The sequence below is a fragment of the Odontomachus brunneus genome, unplaced genomic scaffold, assembly GCF_010583005.1.
Source record: "Odontomachus brunneus isolate Ranch 3 - 2012 unplaced genomic scaffold, Obru_v1 Obru_scaffold_030, whole genome shotgun sequence".
NCBI classification, from domain to species: Eukaryota; Metazoa; Arthropoda; class Insecta; order Hymenoptera; family Formicidae; genus Odontomachus; species Odontomachus brunneus.
Genome location: NW_022639480.1, coordinates 27,479 through 44,610, shown reverse-complemented (window position 1 = coordinate 44,610; position 17,132 = coordinate 27,479). Strand labels below are relative to the sequence as shown.

The window sequence follows — 17,132 nt, the reverse complement described above, 5'->3', positions numbered from 1 at the left end:
AAAAAAAAAAAAAAAAAAAAAAAAAAAAAAGAAAAACGCCAAATATATCAAGAAAGATGAATTAACGCACGGGTGGAGAAGCCCTTATCGTACGAAGAAGACATTGTATTCTGTGTGGTTATTTTATACTTAAGTTCTGTACCTTATATCATATTGTCTTCCATAGGTTTCGCTTTTAAAGGGAGACAAGAATGTGTCAAAATCGTGTCACACTTGAGATCCTTCATAAGCGGAAATGAAAGCAGAAAGTAACGAAACCTTTAAGCGACGTACTGAGCGCGAACATCGAGTCACTTTCTGTCTCTAGCGCGCATTACCAGCTTCGTTCATACCTTCTCTGATGTCCTTGGGCACGTTCGGCGCGAGCGACGGCACGGAGGGCGCCTGATAGAGATTGGGCCGCGCGCCGGTCGGTGGTAAAGTGGCTACTTTGGACCTGGACGGGTCGTATGAAAGCGCATGAATTTCACCGGTAACAGCGAGACAACGCTTACATACCAACACCTCGAAGTGATGGGAACTCTGAGACTACCTCTGTTTGCGAATTTTCTGATTTCTGCCGTCGAAGGAAGTTGGAGTGCCGCCTCCCGAGGTGTTGGATGAATACGAGGGCGGCCTGTACGGCCGCGGGCAGCCTTGAACAACAGGCGGTGATGATACTGGTGCATACTGCAACCGTGAATTGGTTGGTACGCCAGGATGCATCAATCTCATATCCCCTATGGTGTTGAGGGATTCGTTTAGAAACGAATTCTGTGAGGAGAAGTCGAACGACCGTGCGTGAGTGCATCTCAAGGTACCTGGCACGATATGGACACCCTGATACATTGGCAGTGGGTAACGCGGTTGTGGTTGTGCGCTTCTGTCCCCGTTCCCACTTCCGAAGAGCTCGTGCGCCGGAGTCGGGGACCGGCTCGCTCTTTGGGAGTTACCTGGCGTTGTGGCTCGAACACCGGGAACGACCTGTCGATTGACGGCGAACATCTTTCATCAATGCGAACTCGATACGAGCGGCGGGTTGGTTAGTAGCTAACGTTGCGTCATCTACTTACAGGAACGTTTTGTCTGAAGACGAGATTGGGAACCAGCGTGGATGCCATGTACGCGCCGGGCGGCGCCGGGGACGTGCCATTGTGAGCGACCTGGTGGTGTCCAAATGTGCCGCCGGACATTACTGGCGGTGCGTAGCTGCTCGAGTTGACGTACATCAACGGCATACCGGGTATCTGTTAATTACCGAACGATTCGTTAGCACACGGAGACGCCACATTGTGGTGTCGTGAGAGATCATTAGTCATTATCGAGCAATTACCTGATTGGACGTCGGTGTGTTTGGTGGTGTCGGTACTCTGTACATCACAGGCGGCGGTTGCATTGCTGCTGGTTGTCCCGGCGGATAATACGTAGGAACCATATGGACCGGAGGTTGATACGTATAATCGCCCGGTGACGGGGTTACCGCCGGCACAGAATTGTAGGGTACCGGGTAACTGCCCACGTAATTAGCTAAAAGAGGCATCGATTATAAAAGCGAGATTCGAATGTGTTTCGACAGATACAATATAAAAGATTCACGTACAATTCGCTTGGCTCGGAGGAGTCATCGTTTGCGCGTTGAAGGAATAATTCGTCGGGAACCTCTGTTGTTGATGCAGCTGCTGCCTGTCCCCCGGATTCTGGCCGACTGAGATCGTCGTTCCGGGCGGAGGTACGAAGTACATGGTTTGCTGGGGCTGAAAGGAATTTGTTCCCCGCTGTAGAATCGTCGTTCTCGCACGAACTGCACAGTTCCGAGATATTTTCATATTCTTCGCTTTCTCTTTCCCAACACTCACCGGTATCTGATTCGGCGGTGGTTGCCAGTAATTCGGCTGCACCGTCTGCACATTCTGCACGGTCTGATTCGTGGGTGGTTGCGGATACGAGTGCGGCGGTGTCGAGTGGTTGTCTCCGCCGCCGCGCTGATCGTAGATATTCATCCCCAAGAAATAGCCAGACAATTCGGCCACGTCCTAGAGAAAAAGTTATAAACGCTATTAGTCCATGAAGTAAGAAGTGAGAGTTAAAGATATTGATAAGCAAAACCAAAGACATATAGGATTATAGGATAAGAGGTAATTGTAAGGATAACAGTAAATATGTAAATGAGAGTGAACGAGGTAGATGAAATGTAAGCCAAGTCCCTTCCTGGTATTGTAAGCCAAAGTAATATGATATTTCTTTTTTTTTTTAAACGCTATTAATCCTCAATGTTGATCATTGGGAATTTCTCGAGAAATGGTAGTCGAGATTATATACATGCTCAAGTTCACAATAGAAATATTCACCCCTGACTGCGGTCCTTGGTGCATAGGTACCGCGTAGTTGGCATAGAGCTGGTTCTGATTGAAGAGAACGTCCCCTTGGCCGCCGTTCTGTACGCTTGCTTGACCCTGAGTCGGATGAGGCGCCATCATCACAGTCGGTTGCCCCATAGGAGGCGGATAGACACCCTGGTTGTACGGTTCTGAGGTAGGTACATAGGTCGCGTACGGTTGAGCCGTTTGGTTATGACTACACGTCTGCACCGTTGGTGACGATTTGACTAGACTTTGCTGCGGTTGCGGCGGCGGCGGCGGTGGTTGTTGCTGCTGCTGTTGTTGCTGCTGTTGCTGCGGTTGCTGCTGCGGAATGGGTGGGTTTTGCGGAGGAGGCGGCGGCGGCGGTGGCGGCGGCGTGAACGGCAGACTGGGCGACGTCGCCGTATTCGTCACTTGGGTGGTCGTGTTGGCGACGTTCATCTTCGACTGCGAACGCTGCTTCTTGCCGTCATTCTTGCACGAGCTGTTCGTCGTCCTGGACGACTCGGTTAATTCCGCGTGCTTGCTGACCGAGTTGGATGAGAGGTTACCGTTCTCATTCTCGATCGTAAAAAACTTTGGCGGGTTGTCCGGGTCGAAGCGGTAGATGCTGCCGTCCGCGTTCGTGTACGGCTGGTTCGTCTGCGGGTTTATGATTATGCTGCCGGGCGGCACGCTGGATATACTGGTAACCGCCCACATGACCGTCTGGCCGTTCGACTCTGGCGACGCCAAGTCTTGACTAGATACTTGAGTGTGGCTGCACGTCATGGTAGCTACGGGAGAGGGCGACGGAGAGGGTGATATCGTCGCGTCGCTGCGTTGGCTCTGTGACTTGTAGCCGCTGCTCGATGGACTCAAACGTGAACACATACTAGCCCCCGAATCTACAAGAGAAATTCATGATTAGCGCGAGACAGAGGGAAGAAAGTGAGTGAGTGGCACTGAAGGGCCGGGAAATGAAGATGCAAGGGGCATGGACAGAGATATATACCTTGCTTCATGAGGCGAGCTCCCGCGCTGTGCGTGGACGTGACGCTATCCCCTCTCGATAGCATACCCTTAGTGTACCCACCGAAACTGAAAGACTTGGAGACGGAGGGGCGTAACACTGCACCGCGGAACGAGTCCCTCCCGTCAAAGGATTCGCCTTTCAATAGCCGGTTTTGCCTGGGGACGCGTTACAGACTATTTGTACAGCCGTAAACTAAGATGCTAACGACGTTAAAATGATTCCTAATGTTAGAACGGTATTCTAACAGCACACGTGACGACAATCACATCAAGAGAAATCCAACAAGGGGTAAAAGGTGCACCATTATGCGCAGTGAACGGTGTGAACGAACGTGGACGCGAAAGTCGCTTTACCTAATTAAGTGATCCGAAGGGTGTAGCAAGCGATACCTTGCCGACGCGTCCGAGCTCTCCGACGAGGACCACGGCCAGGACGTGATTTCACTGCTCTCGCCGCTGCTGTCCTTAAATATCCTCCGTCTGGCGCGCTCGTATTCCTCCTCGCGTTCCTCGAAGCTCTTGCTTCGCCGGCAATAGTCGCCCGACAGCCTGTCCGGCGACTTGAAGTTGAAGCTGTCCTCAAACGAGCTTGAGTCCCTCTTTAGAATGCTCCTGCGTGGCTCCTCCGACAAGATCAAATCGTCTCTAATGTGTTCCTTGAAACGAGTGTCCGGTATTCGCATATTCTTCGTCCTCGTGACAATAACACTCAAGCCCGACTGATCCACGTTGTGTTCCATACCAAAGTAAGCCGACACACGATGAACCAGCATTCTATTGTATGACGACATATTCGGAAATTTATGGGAGACCTTCTGCCGGTCCTTGGCGAACTCAATTAAGTCCTTCTCGATCTTCAGCAGCACCGTGCGATCCTTCTGATTGCGGTTTATCGTTTCCGCGATAAACTGCTCCAGATCAATTCCGGTGCTGTCTGTGTACAACTCCGTGCTGCTATCTGCAAATGCATCGCGATTAACACATATCTATATATAGGGCGTTTCTTTTTTATTAAATAAAATCACTCGATCGATATGTAGTTTCACGTTTTCATTTTTCCAGCAGCTGATTCTCTACACAGTGGCACCTATACTTACGCCTATAATTACACCTATGCTTCAAAATAATTCTAACACCAATCTGGGATCTGTAGCCAACAAACTGATCTTCTAATTAAATGTGTTCGTCAAATAATTATGGACTTTGATGAGTTAAATGAGATTAATAAAGACTAACACGTCAATTTTGTGATAATTTACTTTGATTTACCGTGATAATTTACTTTGATTGTCCGAAAGCTTTAACTGACAGTCGAATTATGAAAGATATAGGTAAATGAATGGCAATTCGAGACGCGTATCTCTTTTGCCTCGTTTAATTGGCTCTCTTTATTGAGCGTGCAATTGACTTTTCAAATGCAATTAATTAAACTTTATATGTAATTCAACGAAACGCGCTGATATTACAGTGCGGGAATGACCCCGCAAAATCAATCAACGGGAAGCGCAATGAGATTGAGGAACGTGTTAACGAGGAACGTATGAAAAGTCAGAAAAAACATCGAGTGAATGACAAAGATATCTCGTTCGACCGACGTACCGCGTGAGAGGCATGGCGACGCGCTGTCGTAGCTCCCCTGGGACGAATTCTGGTGTCTCAGCTTGTGCCTGGAGGCCGGCCTGTTCACCGAGAGCGTGTTGCCGCACTGCGCCGAGCACTGATTGTTGCAGATGTTCAACGTGTTCGGCCTGCGTTGCTCGGACTTGTGCTGGTTGTTCTGCGCGTTCGGCGCCAGATTGGTGCTCTTCGGCGAGTGCTGCAGCGCCTGGCCGGACTTGGAGGGCGACACCGGGGTCTGCAGTAGACCCGGCCGGTCGCTCTGATTGTTCTTCACGCAGTTATTGCATTTCTGAATGATATTCGAGCTCGTGATCTTCGAGCGATGGTTCTCCAACTTATTGCCGTTAGTCGGAGAAGTGATGTTCTTTGGTGAGTGTACCTGAGAGGGACTAGATTGACCTGTGCACAAAGTTGACGGTCGCGATTACCGCGAGGCTTGAACGATCCGCCAGTGTTAATCGCGCGTGCGTGATGTAGAGTTAGATGAGAGTGCTTATCAAGAAGGTATTCTAATGTGAAGACCCGTTTTCAAGGCGATTTTGGGAATTAATTTTAAGCAAATGGTCAAATCTACAGAGGTAATGTTTTGTACTGACATTTATCCATCTTTGAAGAAATATCTCAAATTTTGTCAAAGCTTTTTATTCAAAATTGGGGAAAATACAAGTGGACGAAATAGATCACGCGCCGTAAAATTGTCTTCCATCGGGCGTGTTGATTGCCGCCGTCCTCATCATCTGAGATAAACGAATTGGCTTTTATTTGGTTCTTTATGAATGTGGCTATCGCTTGAACTAGAATTAAATAATTTGAAGAAAAATTGGCAAAATAGCGGCGCTTGAAAAATAATAATCTGATTTTTACTAAAAAATTTTGACTTTTTGCGGTCTAGAAAAATAGTAATTTTAAAGATATCAAAAAGATTCTAGTTTGGGCGATAACCACATTCATAAAGAACAAAATAAAAGCAATTTCGTTTATTTCAGACGACGAGGACGGCGTCAATCAACACGTCCGATGGAAGACGGCGTCACCTGCTTCGTCCACTCGTATTTTCTCCAATTTTGAATAAAAAGCTTTGACAAAATTTCACATGTTTCTTCAAAGATGAATAAATGTCAGTACAAAACATTAACTCTATAAGTCTAATCATTTGCTTAAAATTAATTCCCTAATAAAATCGGGCCTTCACGCTAGAATACTCCCTTAACATTCCATGATCAATCCTCTAAAAACATAAGTTACGTATGGAAGAAATAACAGGAACAAACAAATGATATGGAAAGGAAAATATGAACATTAGAATGACAACTAAGAGAGAGAGAGAGAGAGAGAATGAAAGATGTGCTTACCATTTCGCGACGGGGCCCGGCAGGTCGGTGAAGTCGCCGTATGGCGCATTTGCTTGGGGGATTGAGCGGGACAGAGATTGCTGTTGAACATCGACTCGTTGTTGTTGAGTTTGGCGCCGGTGGGATTCGGCGAAAGGCTGCACACGATTTTCTTCTCGGCGTCCGCCGACTGTGGACTGTGCGGCGACGGTGGACCGTTGTGCGGCTCCCGCGGGGGAGACGTCGACTCTCTCATGGCATGGCTTCTGACCAACAACTTCAGTTTCGTGTTTGTCTGCAAACGGCGAAAACTCTTACTTCGTTTCGCGATCGACCACTACCACTGACTGATCGAGCATCATACGTGTTTCTCACACACGCGAGCCACATGTGTACGTGTGGCCGCTTATATATCGATTGCCAAGTTACAAATACGTTAAACTCCGTGTTTATTATTCAACATCATATCTTGAACTCTTAAAGGACATGAATAAAATAAAAACGTACATTATTCCCGACGTTTGATATTTCTTTTTCTCTCTCTCTCTCTCTCTCTCTCTCTCTCTCTCTCTCTCTCTCTCTCTCGCCTCTAGCTAAGAACTTCACGGCGACTCGGTAACTTTTCGTTTTTTCCCACTGAAAGATTTAAGACACAGTTCTTTGGATCTTCTCCTCCTCGAGAAAGAGAGGGAGATAAGAGAGAAGCGTCTTAAAGTCTCCAGCGGGAGAAAACGAAAGAGGGCGAGTGAGGAGCAGACGCGAGCGCGTTGACAAACACAATCCGCCGATGATCCGGCGCAACAGTCGACGGTGAGCGCAAGTACACACACCCGATTACGAAAGTTCTTGCTCTCGGTGTCCGATTTGTCGGGCGGGCAGGAGGGCGCGGGATGATGGAGCGAGTTTGATGCGGGGGCGGTGCCGATGTTGGGGTTGGCATTCCCGTCTATCATATCCGATTCCGAGGCGTTCTGGTGAGGTGCACCGGAGCCACTTACGGCGAGGCCTTGCCTGGAGGATGGCAGTGAGGGCATTCCTCCTCGCACCACCACCGTGGGACTCTCAGGTCGATCTTGCGACCTGCTTCCTTTATACACCACTATGCTCGGTACTGAAATCAGCAAATATGCCAGTGATTAAATTACTCTTCCTCCTCCTCCTCCTCCTCCTCCTCCTCATGCTCTCGCTCGCCCCCCGCTTCTCTACTCCCACGAAAATTAACGCGAGTTGGGCGCCTTTGACGTTGGAGGATCTCCCCAACGCCTTTGCACCGAGCGTGTATCACGGTTACTTACTGTCGCGGTTACTTACGTCGGATTTCGAGACTTTGCGATCTCGCGATGTCTACTATAGCGACTGATTACGATGTTGAGTGTCTTGGATGGAACAAACGCACGGGACAGAGATTAGCAGGTCGGCATTAACGAAAGGTTACAACGCGGGGAAGTATTTGGGCGAATGATCGTCGCCGACGACACTTCCACGACGGAGTTTATCAACATCGATGAACACAACGAAGTCTGTCTCTCTCTCTCTCTCTCTCTCTCTCCACGGCCAACGACTCTGTCTTGCGTCGGCAAACAGTACGCCTGACCGCGTCGTGCCGTAAACTCGAAGGAGCTCGAGTTTGTTTCCAGTACGCTTACGCGATCCGACAGCTTCGTTTCTCGTGTGCAGATGTGCGTGTGGGTTGATGTCTGTGTGTGCGTGCGCGTAAATCGTGGTTGCGCGCGGACGAGAAAGAGACAAAAAGGATAGAGAGAAAGAGAGACAAAAAGATAGACACAAACCTTGCAGAATTTTGTGAAAGAAAAAAACACTTACTCTCTAGGCGGGCCATGTGTTAAAGGCGTCATGGGGTTACGATGCAGTACCCTGCAACTGGTGGGTTCAAACACAGGTGCAACTGGGTTAGTACGTGAATCTTTCGGGTGACGTGCAGCTCGAAGGGCTGATACTAGGAGCCAGATCACTGCACGTCCACCTTCCAACATCGTACACTCTGTAAACAGACACAACACACTCATGACGTTCTCTTTCTCTCGTGCAAAAAAACATGTAGAACTCCACCACACACACACACACACACACACACACACACACACACATGTATATTTAACTAAACCCGCTTCATAAATCGTATTACGCACTTTGTTCGCAAATGTCAATTGGAAATGTCAATTAAAAAATGCCAATTGGAAAATGTTCAGGTTGATGGCGAATGATGGACTGCTTCATGGCTATTTTTAAGTACTCTCAGCAGCAAACTCGCAAAATTTCATTTTATCACGAGAATATTATACGCGGTGTCCGACACAGCCGCGGTGTAAAGTACAGCTCATCAAACTAAGCACAAAATTCTTCTATTGCTCACGGAGAAAAATAATTTTGCTTTTAGCAAAATTGCCGCTGCTACTGCATTTATAGTGACATGAAATAAGTTTTTTTGACGTAACTAATTTTACAAATTATTCGTTATCAGAGCAGAAGTAGTTTCGTTGCCAGGATAGACAAAATTTGTTGAGTGTATTTATCCTAAGAACCACATTAATTTTGTGTTAACTTTTTAGTACTTCAAGAAAATGCAAGAAAATGCAGTACTAAAAAATTAATATAAAATTCTAAAAAAATTCTCAGAGCTCTTTGAAAACAAAATAAGCAATTTTTATCTCTTGATATTTTTCGGTAAAGTTGATAGAATTCAAGTAAAAAATTATTGAAACCAATAATTTTGTAGATATTTACGTAAATATCTTAGAAAATAGAGGTCGTATAAAAAATTTTTTTCAAGCAAAAGTTGTTTGCTTTTTCACGTAGAATAAAATGCCGTAATAAAAAATATGTATTTCTATTTAAAAAAGCAAAGTTGACCTTGTCCTGACCTTGGCGACGTCATCTTAGGTCAAACTACTGTCATTAAATGCGACTTTTTAAGCCTTACAACTTTTATTCGAAACATTTTTCTCTAAAATGCTCCCCCGCCGAGTTATCTTGCCGTTCCGGTACTTTTGCTATACCCTGTATAAACCCAACATGGTTCTTAAAGCAAAATAATTTGTAGGTTCAGCAAATTATATCTAGCAAATAGTGGTTATTAAAGCCCTTGCAGAATGCCAGGCAATAGGAACAGGGAATAGAAATTCGGTCAATTATTTCTATTCCCTTTTCCTATTGGCTAATGCCTATTCCTATCGCCTGTTGCCTGGCATTCTGCAAAGGTCTTTACTCTTAGACAATCTTTTTGTTGTCCATATAATAACGAAAAGATTTTGCTAGACCAACAGAAAATTTGCTGGTCCAGCAAATTATTTTTCTCCGTGTAACTAAAGAAAATTGTCGCATGATTGTCCGCGACAATAAATTGTCGGACATCCTGTGTCGTATTACACCAAATTTGCAGAAGACAATCATATCATTTTTGGTTTACTAGCATCCAATGATCGCGTTTATGTGGAACGACTCTTCTTTATTAAGTAAACTCACTTAATTAATGCGTATATTTTTTACTTCTACGTTTTCACAATACCTAACCGCCAGTTACACCTCCAATAAAATAATTCCGACACTAATCTGAATTAATACTCCCGTTTATGAAATTAAATGAGTAAATAAATGAAATAACCTGAAACGCTTTTAAGAAATGAGAGAAATGTCCGTGGCACAATTACGGCTTTAAATGAGGGCTAAATATAAGCAGTCTCGAATTGCCGCCGCGTAAATCGCGTCGAGAGAGCGACGAGAAAAACTGTTCCGGCTCAATTGGGAAAAAAGCCACGTCTCATTATCACGTCGTGCGCGAAGCACCCGGATAATTTGCAAAAGTAAACGGATGGCTATGAATCACACGAGCTTCTATAGGTCAGCGTTACACCATGAGTCACTTGTCCGCGCCGATGGTCGGATTATTAAGTGATAGAGTCGCTTTACGGCCGCGCACGAATAATGCGCGCTGGATTGGAAAATATTATCATCGACGGCGTTATTGCGCGCGACGTGCCACAACAAGTGTTATTCGTAACTTGTTGCGAACAGCATCATCCTAACGCACTGATCGCCTCGTGAAAATACACACACACACACACACACACGCAGGCACATACGCCAAAACGCAACGGCGAATGAATTTGGCATCGAGCACAATCAGCTCTTATTAACGCGCGATAATGCTTCTTCTTCACCTCCCCCTCGTCCCTCCAGCATCGAGAATTCAATAATTCTGCCAATAAATATCTCGTGCTAATGTCGCGGGAATTAGTCTGAGCTATCGATGCAACAATCGCGCTAAATGCAAACGAGCGTATTCATCTCTCTAGCGCGAACAAAATGAACACGTTAATAACGCGGCTGGGTGTACGAGGAGCATTTAGTGTGCCTTCGCGGCCGAACGTTATTAAGTTCCGCGCGATATTATTCATCGCTCTCGAACTACGACGACGACGACGACGGCAACGACGGTCGATCCGCAAATTAATCGCCAACTAATCAGCGAACGCGAACGTTATCTGAGGTTAATAGGAGATCCCGTTGAATTTCCGTTCTCCAACTCAGGGGATTCTACGATTAGTTGAATCGTTCACGCTCAAAAACATACAATCTGATATTTAGCGGAATTCCCTTGTGTGTGTCTGTATGTACATGCACTGAGAAACAAAATATTCAGAAGTTAACGAGTACTTCTTAGGTGTCATTAACATATTTTCTTAAATCACAATTCTCTTCATTTAAACAGAATATTGTTTACTTAAGGAGTTACACCGCTTTTCGAAAATTAAGCGTATTTTTGAAAATTTTTTGTGAGCAAACAAAGAAATAAATCGAAAATCCGTTTGGAAGGCTTTATTGCACATATTTTAAAGTATATAATCAAATTTTTATGTTAACATATATTACAAAATGGCGGTGCTAGAGCTTTGTCAACATGAGCGGAACGGGGCCTGGGGCTTGCAGCATAAGAGTCGCAAATGTTGATCTAGAACAAAAAACTAAAATTTTCCGTCATCTACATACCAATAGCTAGAGAAGTACGTACGGGCTTTTTGATATATTAAAAATTACGCATTTTATAAACAATTTTCGACGAAATTTTTAGGGTACAAAATGAAACTTTTTCTTCAAATGCGTGCCATTTTTATATAAAAATAAATATTTAAAAAATCCCGTACGTATTTCTCTAGCTATTGGCATGTAGATTACGGAAAATTTTGGTCTTTTGTTCTAGATCAACATTTATACTGCAAACCCCGGAGCCTCGTTCCAAAAAACACGCTCAGTTGACAAGGCTCTAGCGCCGCCATTTTGTAATATATGTTAACATAAAAATTTAAATATACACTTTAAGATATGTACAATAAAGCCTTCCAAACGGATTTTCGATTCATTTCTTTGTTTGCCCACAAAAAATTTCCAAAAATACGCTTAATTTTCGGATGCTACTCTCTTAAAGTGAATCAGTAAAACATCATTGAAAGTAGTAAATATTCACTGATTTGCAGCTGTAAGTACAGTACTGAAATTACTCAGTGCTATACTTATCAGTGACTATTCACTGATTCACTTTAAGAGAGAGTAGAGTGGTGTGACCATTTAAATCACAATTCTCTTCACTTAAAACGAGTATTGTTTACTTAAAGCGAGTAAACGATATGCTCGGTTGAAACGAAAAGTATTTCGATGGAGCTCGTACCACAAGAGAATCTCGCCAAGAATAAGATCATATCTTCCGGGTGCAGTTAAGTTCGAGTGACGTTTGCGTAAATTTCGAGGACGAATGAGTCGCGAGACGAAAACGCGGCGAGCAACAGCCTCGCGCGATTCACAGGTGATCGAGCCGAGAGCGACGGGGAAGAGGAGGCGACGTCGGACGGGGAGGAGGGGGAAGGGAGGAAGGTGGAGGCGAGGGCAATCTTCGCGCGACTTTTCAACGAACCTCCGATTGAACTCGGTCGCCATAATAGCCGCTAATTGCGAAAGCGTGCGAATCATCGCGGTTAAATTTACACCGGAAGCGCGACTGCGATACGGCGCGGCGTCGTGCTGTGCTCTTCCTGCTCGCTTCTGCCGCATTCCACTGGCGGCGGATAAATTTACCCTCCATTCTCGGCGGCGGCGCGATCGCCAGTCGTTCTGGATCGCCGATCGGTCGCCTGCATCTTCCCTCTTTTTCCTTTTCCCTTCCCCCGCGCTCGTCCTCCCACCTTCGCGTTATTTGCGCGCACGACGCACTCGCTCGATCCTCCTCCTCCTTCTTTTTTTCGATATTTCTTATTTTTCCCTTTACCACCTCGACGTCCTTGAGAGCTCGAGGAACCGGCGTCTCCCGTGCGTACTCAATGACTATCGATCGCCACGCACATCGTTCATCTATTCCCGCCACCCTCGGCGAGTCATCCTCATTCAAGCAGACTTTTACTCACTCTCTTGCTTTCTCTTTCTCTCTCTCTCTGTTTCTCGACTAGATCTCACGTGTTTCGATTCTCCCTCTCGATGGCAATCCTTTCTCCACGAGAGACGTGCAACACCAGCAACTTCTCGCTACGAGTCGGCTCCCGGGGGGAGCAGCAAAATCCTCCTCATCGTCGAACGTGGGTCTTTTTGTCACCAATTGCCCTCCTCCTCTCCCTCCTTCTCTCAGCATTCGCCTTATCACGCCGTGCACGTAAGGAACGATCGTCGCGAGACTTATCGGCCGAGTGCGGTTTACTGAGCGATAAACTGCGGTCTCGCGGAAGGAGACTCGCGATCGGGGCACCGGTGCGCGACTCGCGAGATGGATTCTCTCCTCGTCGAGTTGTCACGGTTATCACGGTCCGGTGGTAGGGAAAGGGAGGGGGGGGGGAGGTGGCTCTAGGGGCTCGTTTCGCGCTCGTAAAAGCGCTCGTGGAAAGATATCGTCGGCGAAACGAGGCTTTTTTTGCCCGCACGTGAAATATGGCGAGCCCCACGAGGAAAACACAGTCGACGACGACTCTCCGCCACGGCGAGGAGGAGCGTCAACGTGCGCGAGACTATCGTACCCGCGGGATTACGCCACGCGATCGTCGATACGCTCGGGACGGCCGAGCCTCATCGAATCTCGCGCGTTTGACGACCTGTCGATCGCCCTCTCATCTTTTCGCAACTGCCTCTCTCGCTGCAGGTGATGGATCGGTTGATTTCAGGTGGGAGCCCAGCTGATCGATCAAGTCTTTCTCTCTCAATCGATCTTACTCCGGGGACACGTCCGGATCGGAGCGACGCCGAATACCGAGCTTATCAGCGAGTCATTTTCGTATCTCTTGGCTCCGAGCGCGTCGCGAAATATCACTCTGTTGTCCGTGGTCACGTCACATCCTGGCTGTATCGTAGGCAGAGGCAACTGGTACACCTCGGGGACTCGTGTCTCCGTTGTCTCGCGGACGATCCACCTTCCGGTCGCCGTCGATTCTCAACTTTTACGCGGGCTGAGAAGCCAAGGAGAGAGGCAGGCGCGCTTTGGCAAGGCGTCCGCGGCGTCTCGAAAATAGCAGAACTACCGCCTCTTTCTTCCTCTTCCTCTGGCTCTTTCTTCTTTCCCGCTCCTGCTGATCGCGTTCCTCCGAGGGCGCGCGGTAACGCCACGTTTTCTCCACTTCTGTATACCGTCTGCTCCACGTTCGTCGGCACGTAGGAGGAGAGGGAGAGTCGAGGGCCGTCGCGTAGGATGGAAGTGAGAAAACGGAGATGCGGAAGATGCGAATGTACGAGCGTGCGTGCGTGCGTGCGTGCGTGCGTGCGTATGTGCGTGCGGCGAGCGAGCGAGCGACGTGGGGATTTTCGCGCGATGCGAGGAAAACCTGGACCAGCCGCAATCTACCGAGTGTAACGTCACGTCGCCGCGGGACCGCTTTGCGCGAGAGACTGAGAGAGAGAGGCGCGCGCGGCTCACCCGGATCGAGGAGGTGCGGCGAGAGGGTTGGTGGGTGGTCGAGTTGGAAGGACAGAGAACGTCGCAAAGTCAGCGGGAGAGGGAGAGGGAAGAGGACGGAGCGAGTGACGAGAGAGAGAGAGAGAGAGAGAGAGAGGGAGGGAGGGAGAGAGAGAGAGAGATCAGATAACGGGGAGAGGGACAAGAGGGTTATCGTTGACAGGGAAGTGAAGACAGAGACATCACTATCACCGCGGGAGGAGTCACGGAAGGAGACACGAAGACAATCCGGGGAAGATGGAGCGATTAGAGAGAGACGGAGAAGACGGATGATAACGCGCGAGGGAGAGAGACAGAGAGATAAGAACAGAGGGCAGAGGTAAGGTTAAATAAGGGGAGAAGGAGGTGGAGGTGGAGAAAGAGGGTGAGGAGGAGAATCGGGAGGGAGAAAGGGGCGGAGGGGTGGCCGAGTACACGCGTGCGCGTGTCCCGTGTGCACCCGGTGTACACCGAGAAACCGCTGTCCGCGGAACCATGTCGACCCGGGGGTAAATTTCGACCCTCTCGACGGTATCTCGGCCGAATACAAATGTCCGCGCCGCGCGCGTTACCCCGCTCGGACCCGCGCGAATTTATCCACTCGCAGCGACGGCGGCGAGGAAAATCTCACTCCCGAAGTGGAGAGCGCAGCGGGAGTGATTTTCCAGCTGATCTTGCCGACGCGATTCTCAACGGGTCGATCGAATTAATCAGTGATGAGTCATTTCTGAGGGAGCGTTCTCCGGATCTCCAAAGATCCACCGACTAACGTCTGTTGTTAAAAGCCCCCCTTCTCTCTCTTTCTGTCTCTCTCTCTCTCTCTCTCTCTCTCTCTCTCTCTCTCGTTGCTATCCGACGATACACGCGATGTCTATCGATGGATCTCCCGCCTGAACGAGAGACAGACGTCACACCGTCGTCGTTCCCTCTCCTCCTCCTCCTCCTCCTTCATCGTGGTCATAAGAGAACACGGGAGATACAATCGCGGGAGATAGTTTCCGGATGAAAAAAGACGAGCGTCTCGCGCGCCGTTGATCAAAGTCGAAATCACGCAGCGACCGTGCTGAATTTCGCGAACCCCCACGCGAAAACTTCTCGAAGCCGTTGCTCGACAGGATAACGAGACGACATCAAGGTGAAAGAGCAGCGCGACGACGAAGCGCGTAAGCTACTTAGAGACACTTGGTTGTGACAGGTTAAAGCAAGATATTCTTCCCTGAACACCCCTCTCTAATCGCGAAACAGCGAACGCGCGCTGATAACGATGGGTGGCCTTCCTTTTCGGTCTACATTCGCATATTCATTTCGACCTTTAGTCTTCACGCGAAGCCACACGGAGAAAAACATCACTCTACCGCTAACAAAAGCGATTAGTCAGTTTACTTTCTCTCTTTGAAGTAAAGGTTATCTTCAGCAAAGAATATCTTCTTGATAATAGTCGTCAAAACTCATTCCAGGAGAGCTCATTATCACGTGATCGAGATAAGAAATTATATTCTCTTCACGTGAATATTATAAGGCATTATTCAAGAAAAAGTTGGCTCGACTCTGTAATGGTAAGCGAGGCGAATATTTGCTTTAAGGCTCCTGGCTTCTCGCATTGTTTTTTTAATGACGTCAGAAGCGAGAAAATGCATGCTAAAAATTCTTGCAAAATACATTGAAATAAAAATACATATCCACAAAATAACATTTACAATCGATTAAACAAATTTATAAGATATTCAGTGCACTTATTTTTTGCTCTAACAATCAATAATTTGTCGTAAATTAACATACAATTCATCTTTTCAACCTATTTCTACGCCTATTTCTATTCAGGTTAATTTACAATAAATTATTGATTGTTAGAGCAAAAGGGGAGTGATATCACGGAATATCTCACAAGTTTGTTTAATCGATTGCAAGTGCTATTTTATAGATATATCTTTTTATTTCAATTTATTTCGCAAGAATTTTTAGCATTTTCTCGCTTCTGACATCATTAAAAAGAGATAGATAATGCGAGGGGCCAGGAGCCTTAATTTCACACTCTTCATTGAAATGATAAATTCACGGTAGAATTTGAAATGTATCTCGAATAAATTTGATGCTCGTGCTAAACTTGTGATAGACCAGCTTAAATTAGCCCGGGTTATCATAAAGTGTCGAGATGACATCAGAGGGAGGTGTTAAGGTATTCAGGTTTCACGGTAACATAGGTTTTGCATAGGTGGAAAATAACTATGCAAAATTTGGTTCACAGATCGGTTCAAGGGTTTTAAAGTGGATAAGACATATAGAGAGACATTCTATTTTATACAGGTTCCGCCAATGAAAACTTTCCACCCCAATTATTTAATCCCTACTGCTATTTCAGATTTTTAGGGGGTAGTTATCCCATTATCATCCCAAGGGGATGAAGTAATATAGTTGAATTTATCACAATCATACAACCCTCTTGAAAATAATATTGATGTGTATCGGCGTTTTTGACAAAAATCAAGATTCAAGACAAAAATCAATTTGAAAAGAATAATGAAAAGTTTCGTTGGCGGACTCTGTATTTATGTATATACAGTATATATGTATATACAGGGACACCCTATATGTGTATATACAGGGTGTCCCAGACTCTCCGCATATTTTGTAGGAACGTAGAACGGATTGAGGTGAACATAAAAGTCCCATACCGTTTTGCGATATTCGCAACAAATCTCAAGATATTAATTTAAAAAGTTTGGTGAATGATCACGCGCGATATGGTAGATGAGCTGCAGTGGCGCCATCTGCCGTTATATACTTATATATTAGGTCAAACTGAACAAAAAGGTCCTCTACCATTTTACAAATGACTACATAGATTTTTAGATATTAATTAAAGAAAATTTGTGCATTATGATATACAATCATGTAACAATTTTCTTT

General features: G+C 46.5%; 1 protein-coding gene across 12 annotated transcripts in view; it reads right to left on the bottom strand.

Moving 5' to 3' along the window:
* LOC116843153 (cAMP-regulated phosphoprotein 21-like) overlaps window positions 1-14,154 on the bottom strand; it is a 20,090-nt gene extending 5,936 nt beyond the window's left edge. The window contains exons 1-14 of one of the 12 annotated variants that reach the window (XM_032813297.1): window positions 14,136-14,154; window positions 8,129-8,306; window positions 7,135-7,415; window positions 6,326-6,599; window positions 4,953-5,372; window positions 3,708-4,311; window positions 3,334-3,509; window positions 2,328-3,226; window positions 1,836-2,012; window positions 1,580-1,733; window positions 1,313-1,506; window positions 1,053-1,226; window positions 533-963; window positions 333-436 (exon numbers count right to left, since the gene is read on the bottom strand). In XM_032813297.1, coding sequence (XP_032669188.1) covers window positions 333-436; window positions 533-963; window positions 1,053-1,226; window positions 1,313-1,506; window positions 1,580-1,733; window positions 1,836-2,012; window positions 2,328-3,226; window positions 3,334-3,509; window positions 3,708-4,311; window positions 4,953-5,372; window positions 6,326-6,599; window positions 7,135-7,415; window positions 8,129-8,144 — 3,904 coding nt within the window. In that variant the 5' untranslated portion in view covers window positions 8,145-8,306; window positions 14,136-14,154. Of the gene's footprint in view, window positions 1-142; window positions 173-288; window positions 437-498; window positions 964-1,052; window positions 1,227-1,312; window positions 1,507-1,579; window positions 1,734-1,835; window positions 2,013-2,327; window positions 3,227-3,333; window positions 3,510-3,707; window positions 4,312-4,952; window positions 5,373-6,325; window positions 6,600-7,134; window positions 7,416-7,615; window positions 7,936-8,128; window positions 8,307-12,230; window positions 14,105-14,135 lie in introns of those variants that run through there. The other 11 variants (XM_032813295.1, XM_032813296.1, XM_032813298.1 and 8 more) reach the window with 11 other exon arrangements.
* Between the last annotated feature and the right edge of the window lie 2,978 nt (window positions 14,155-17,132).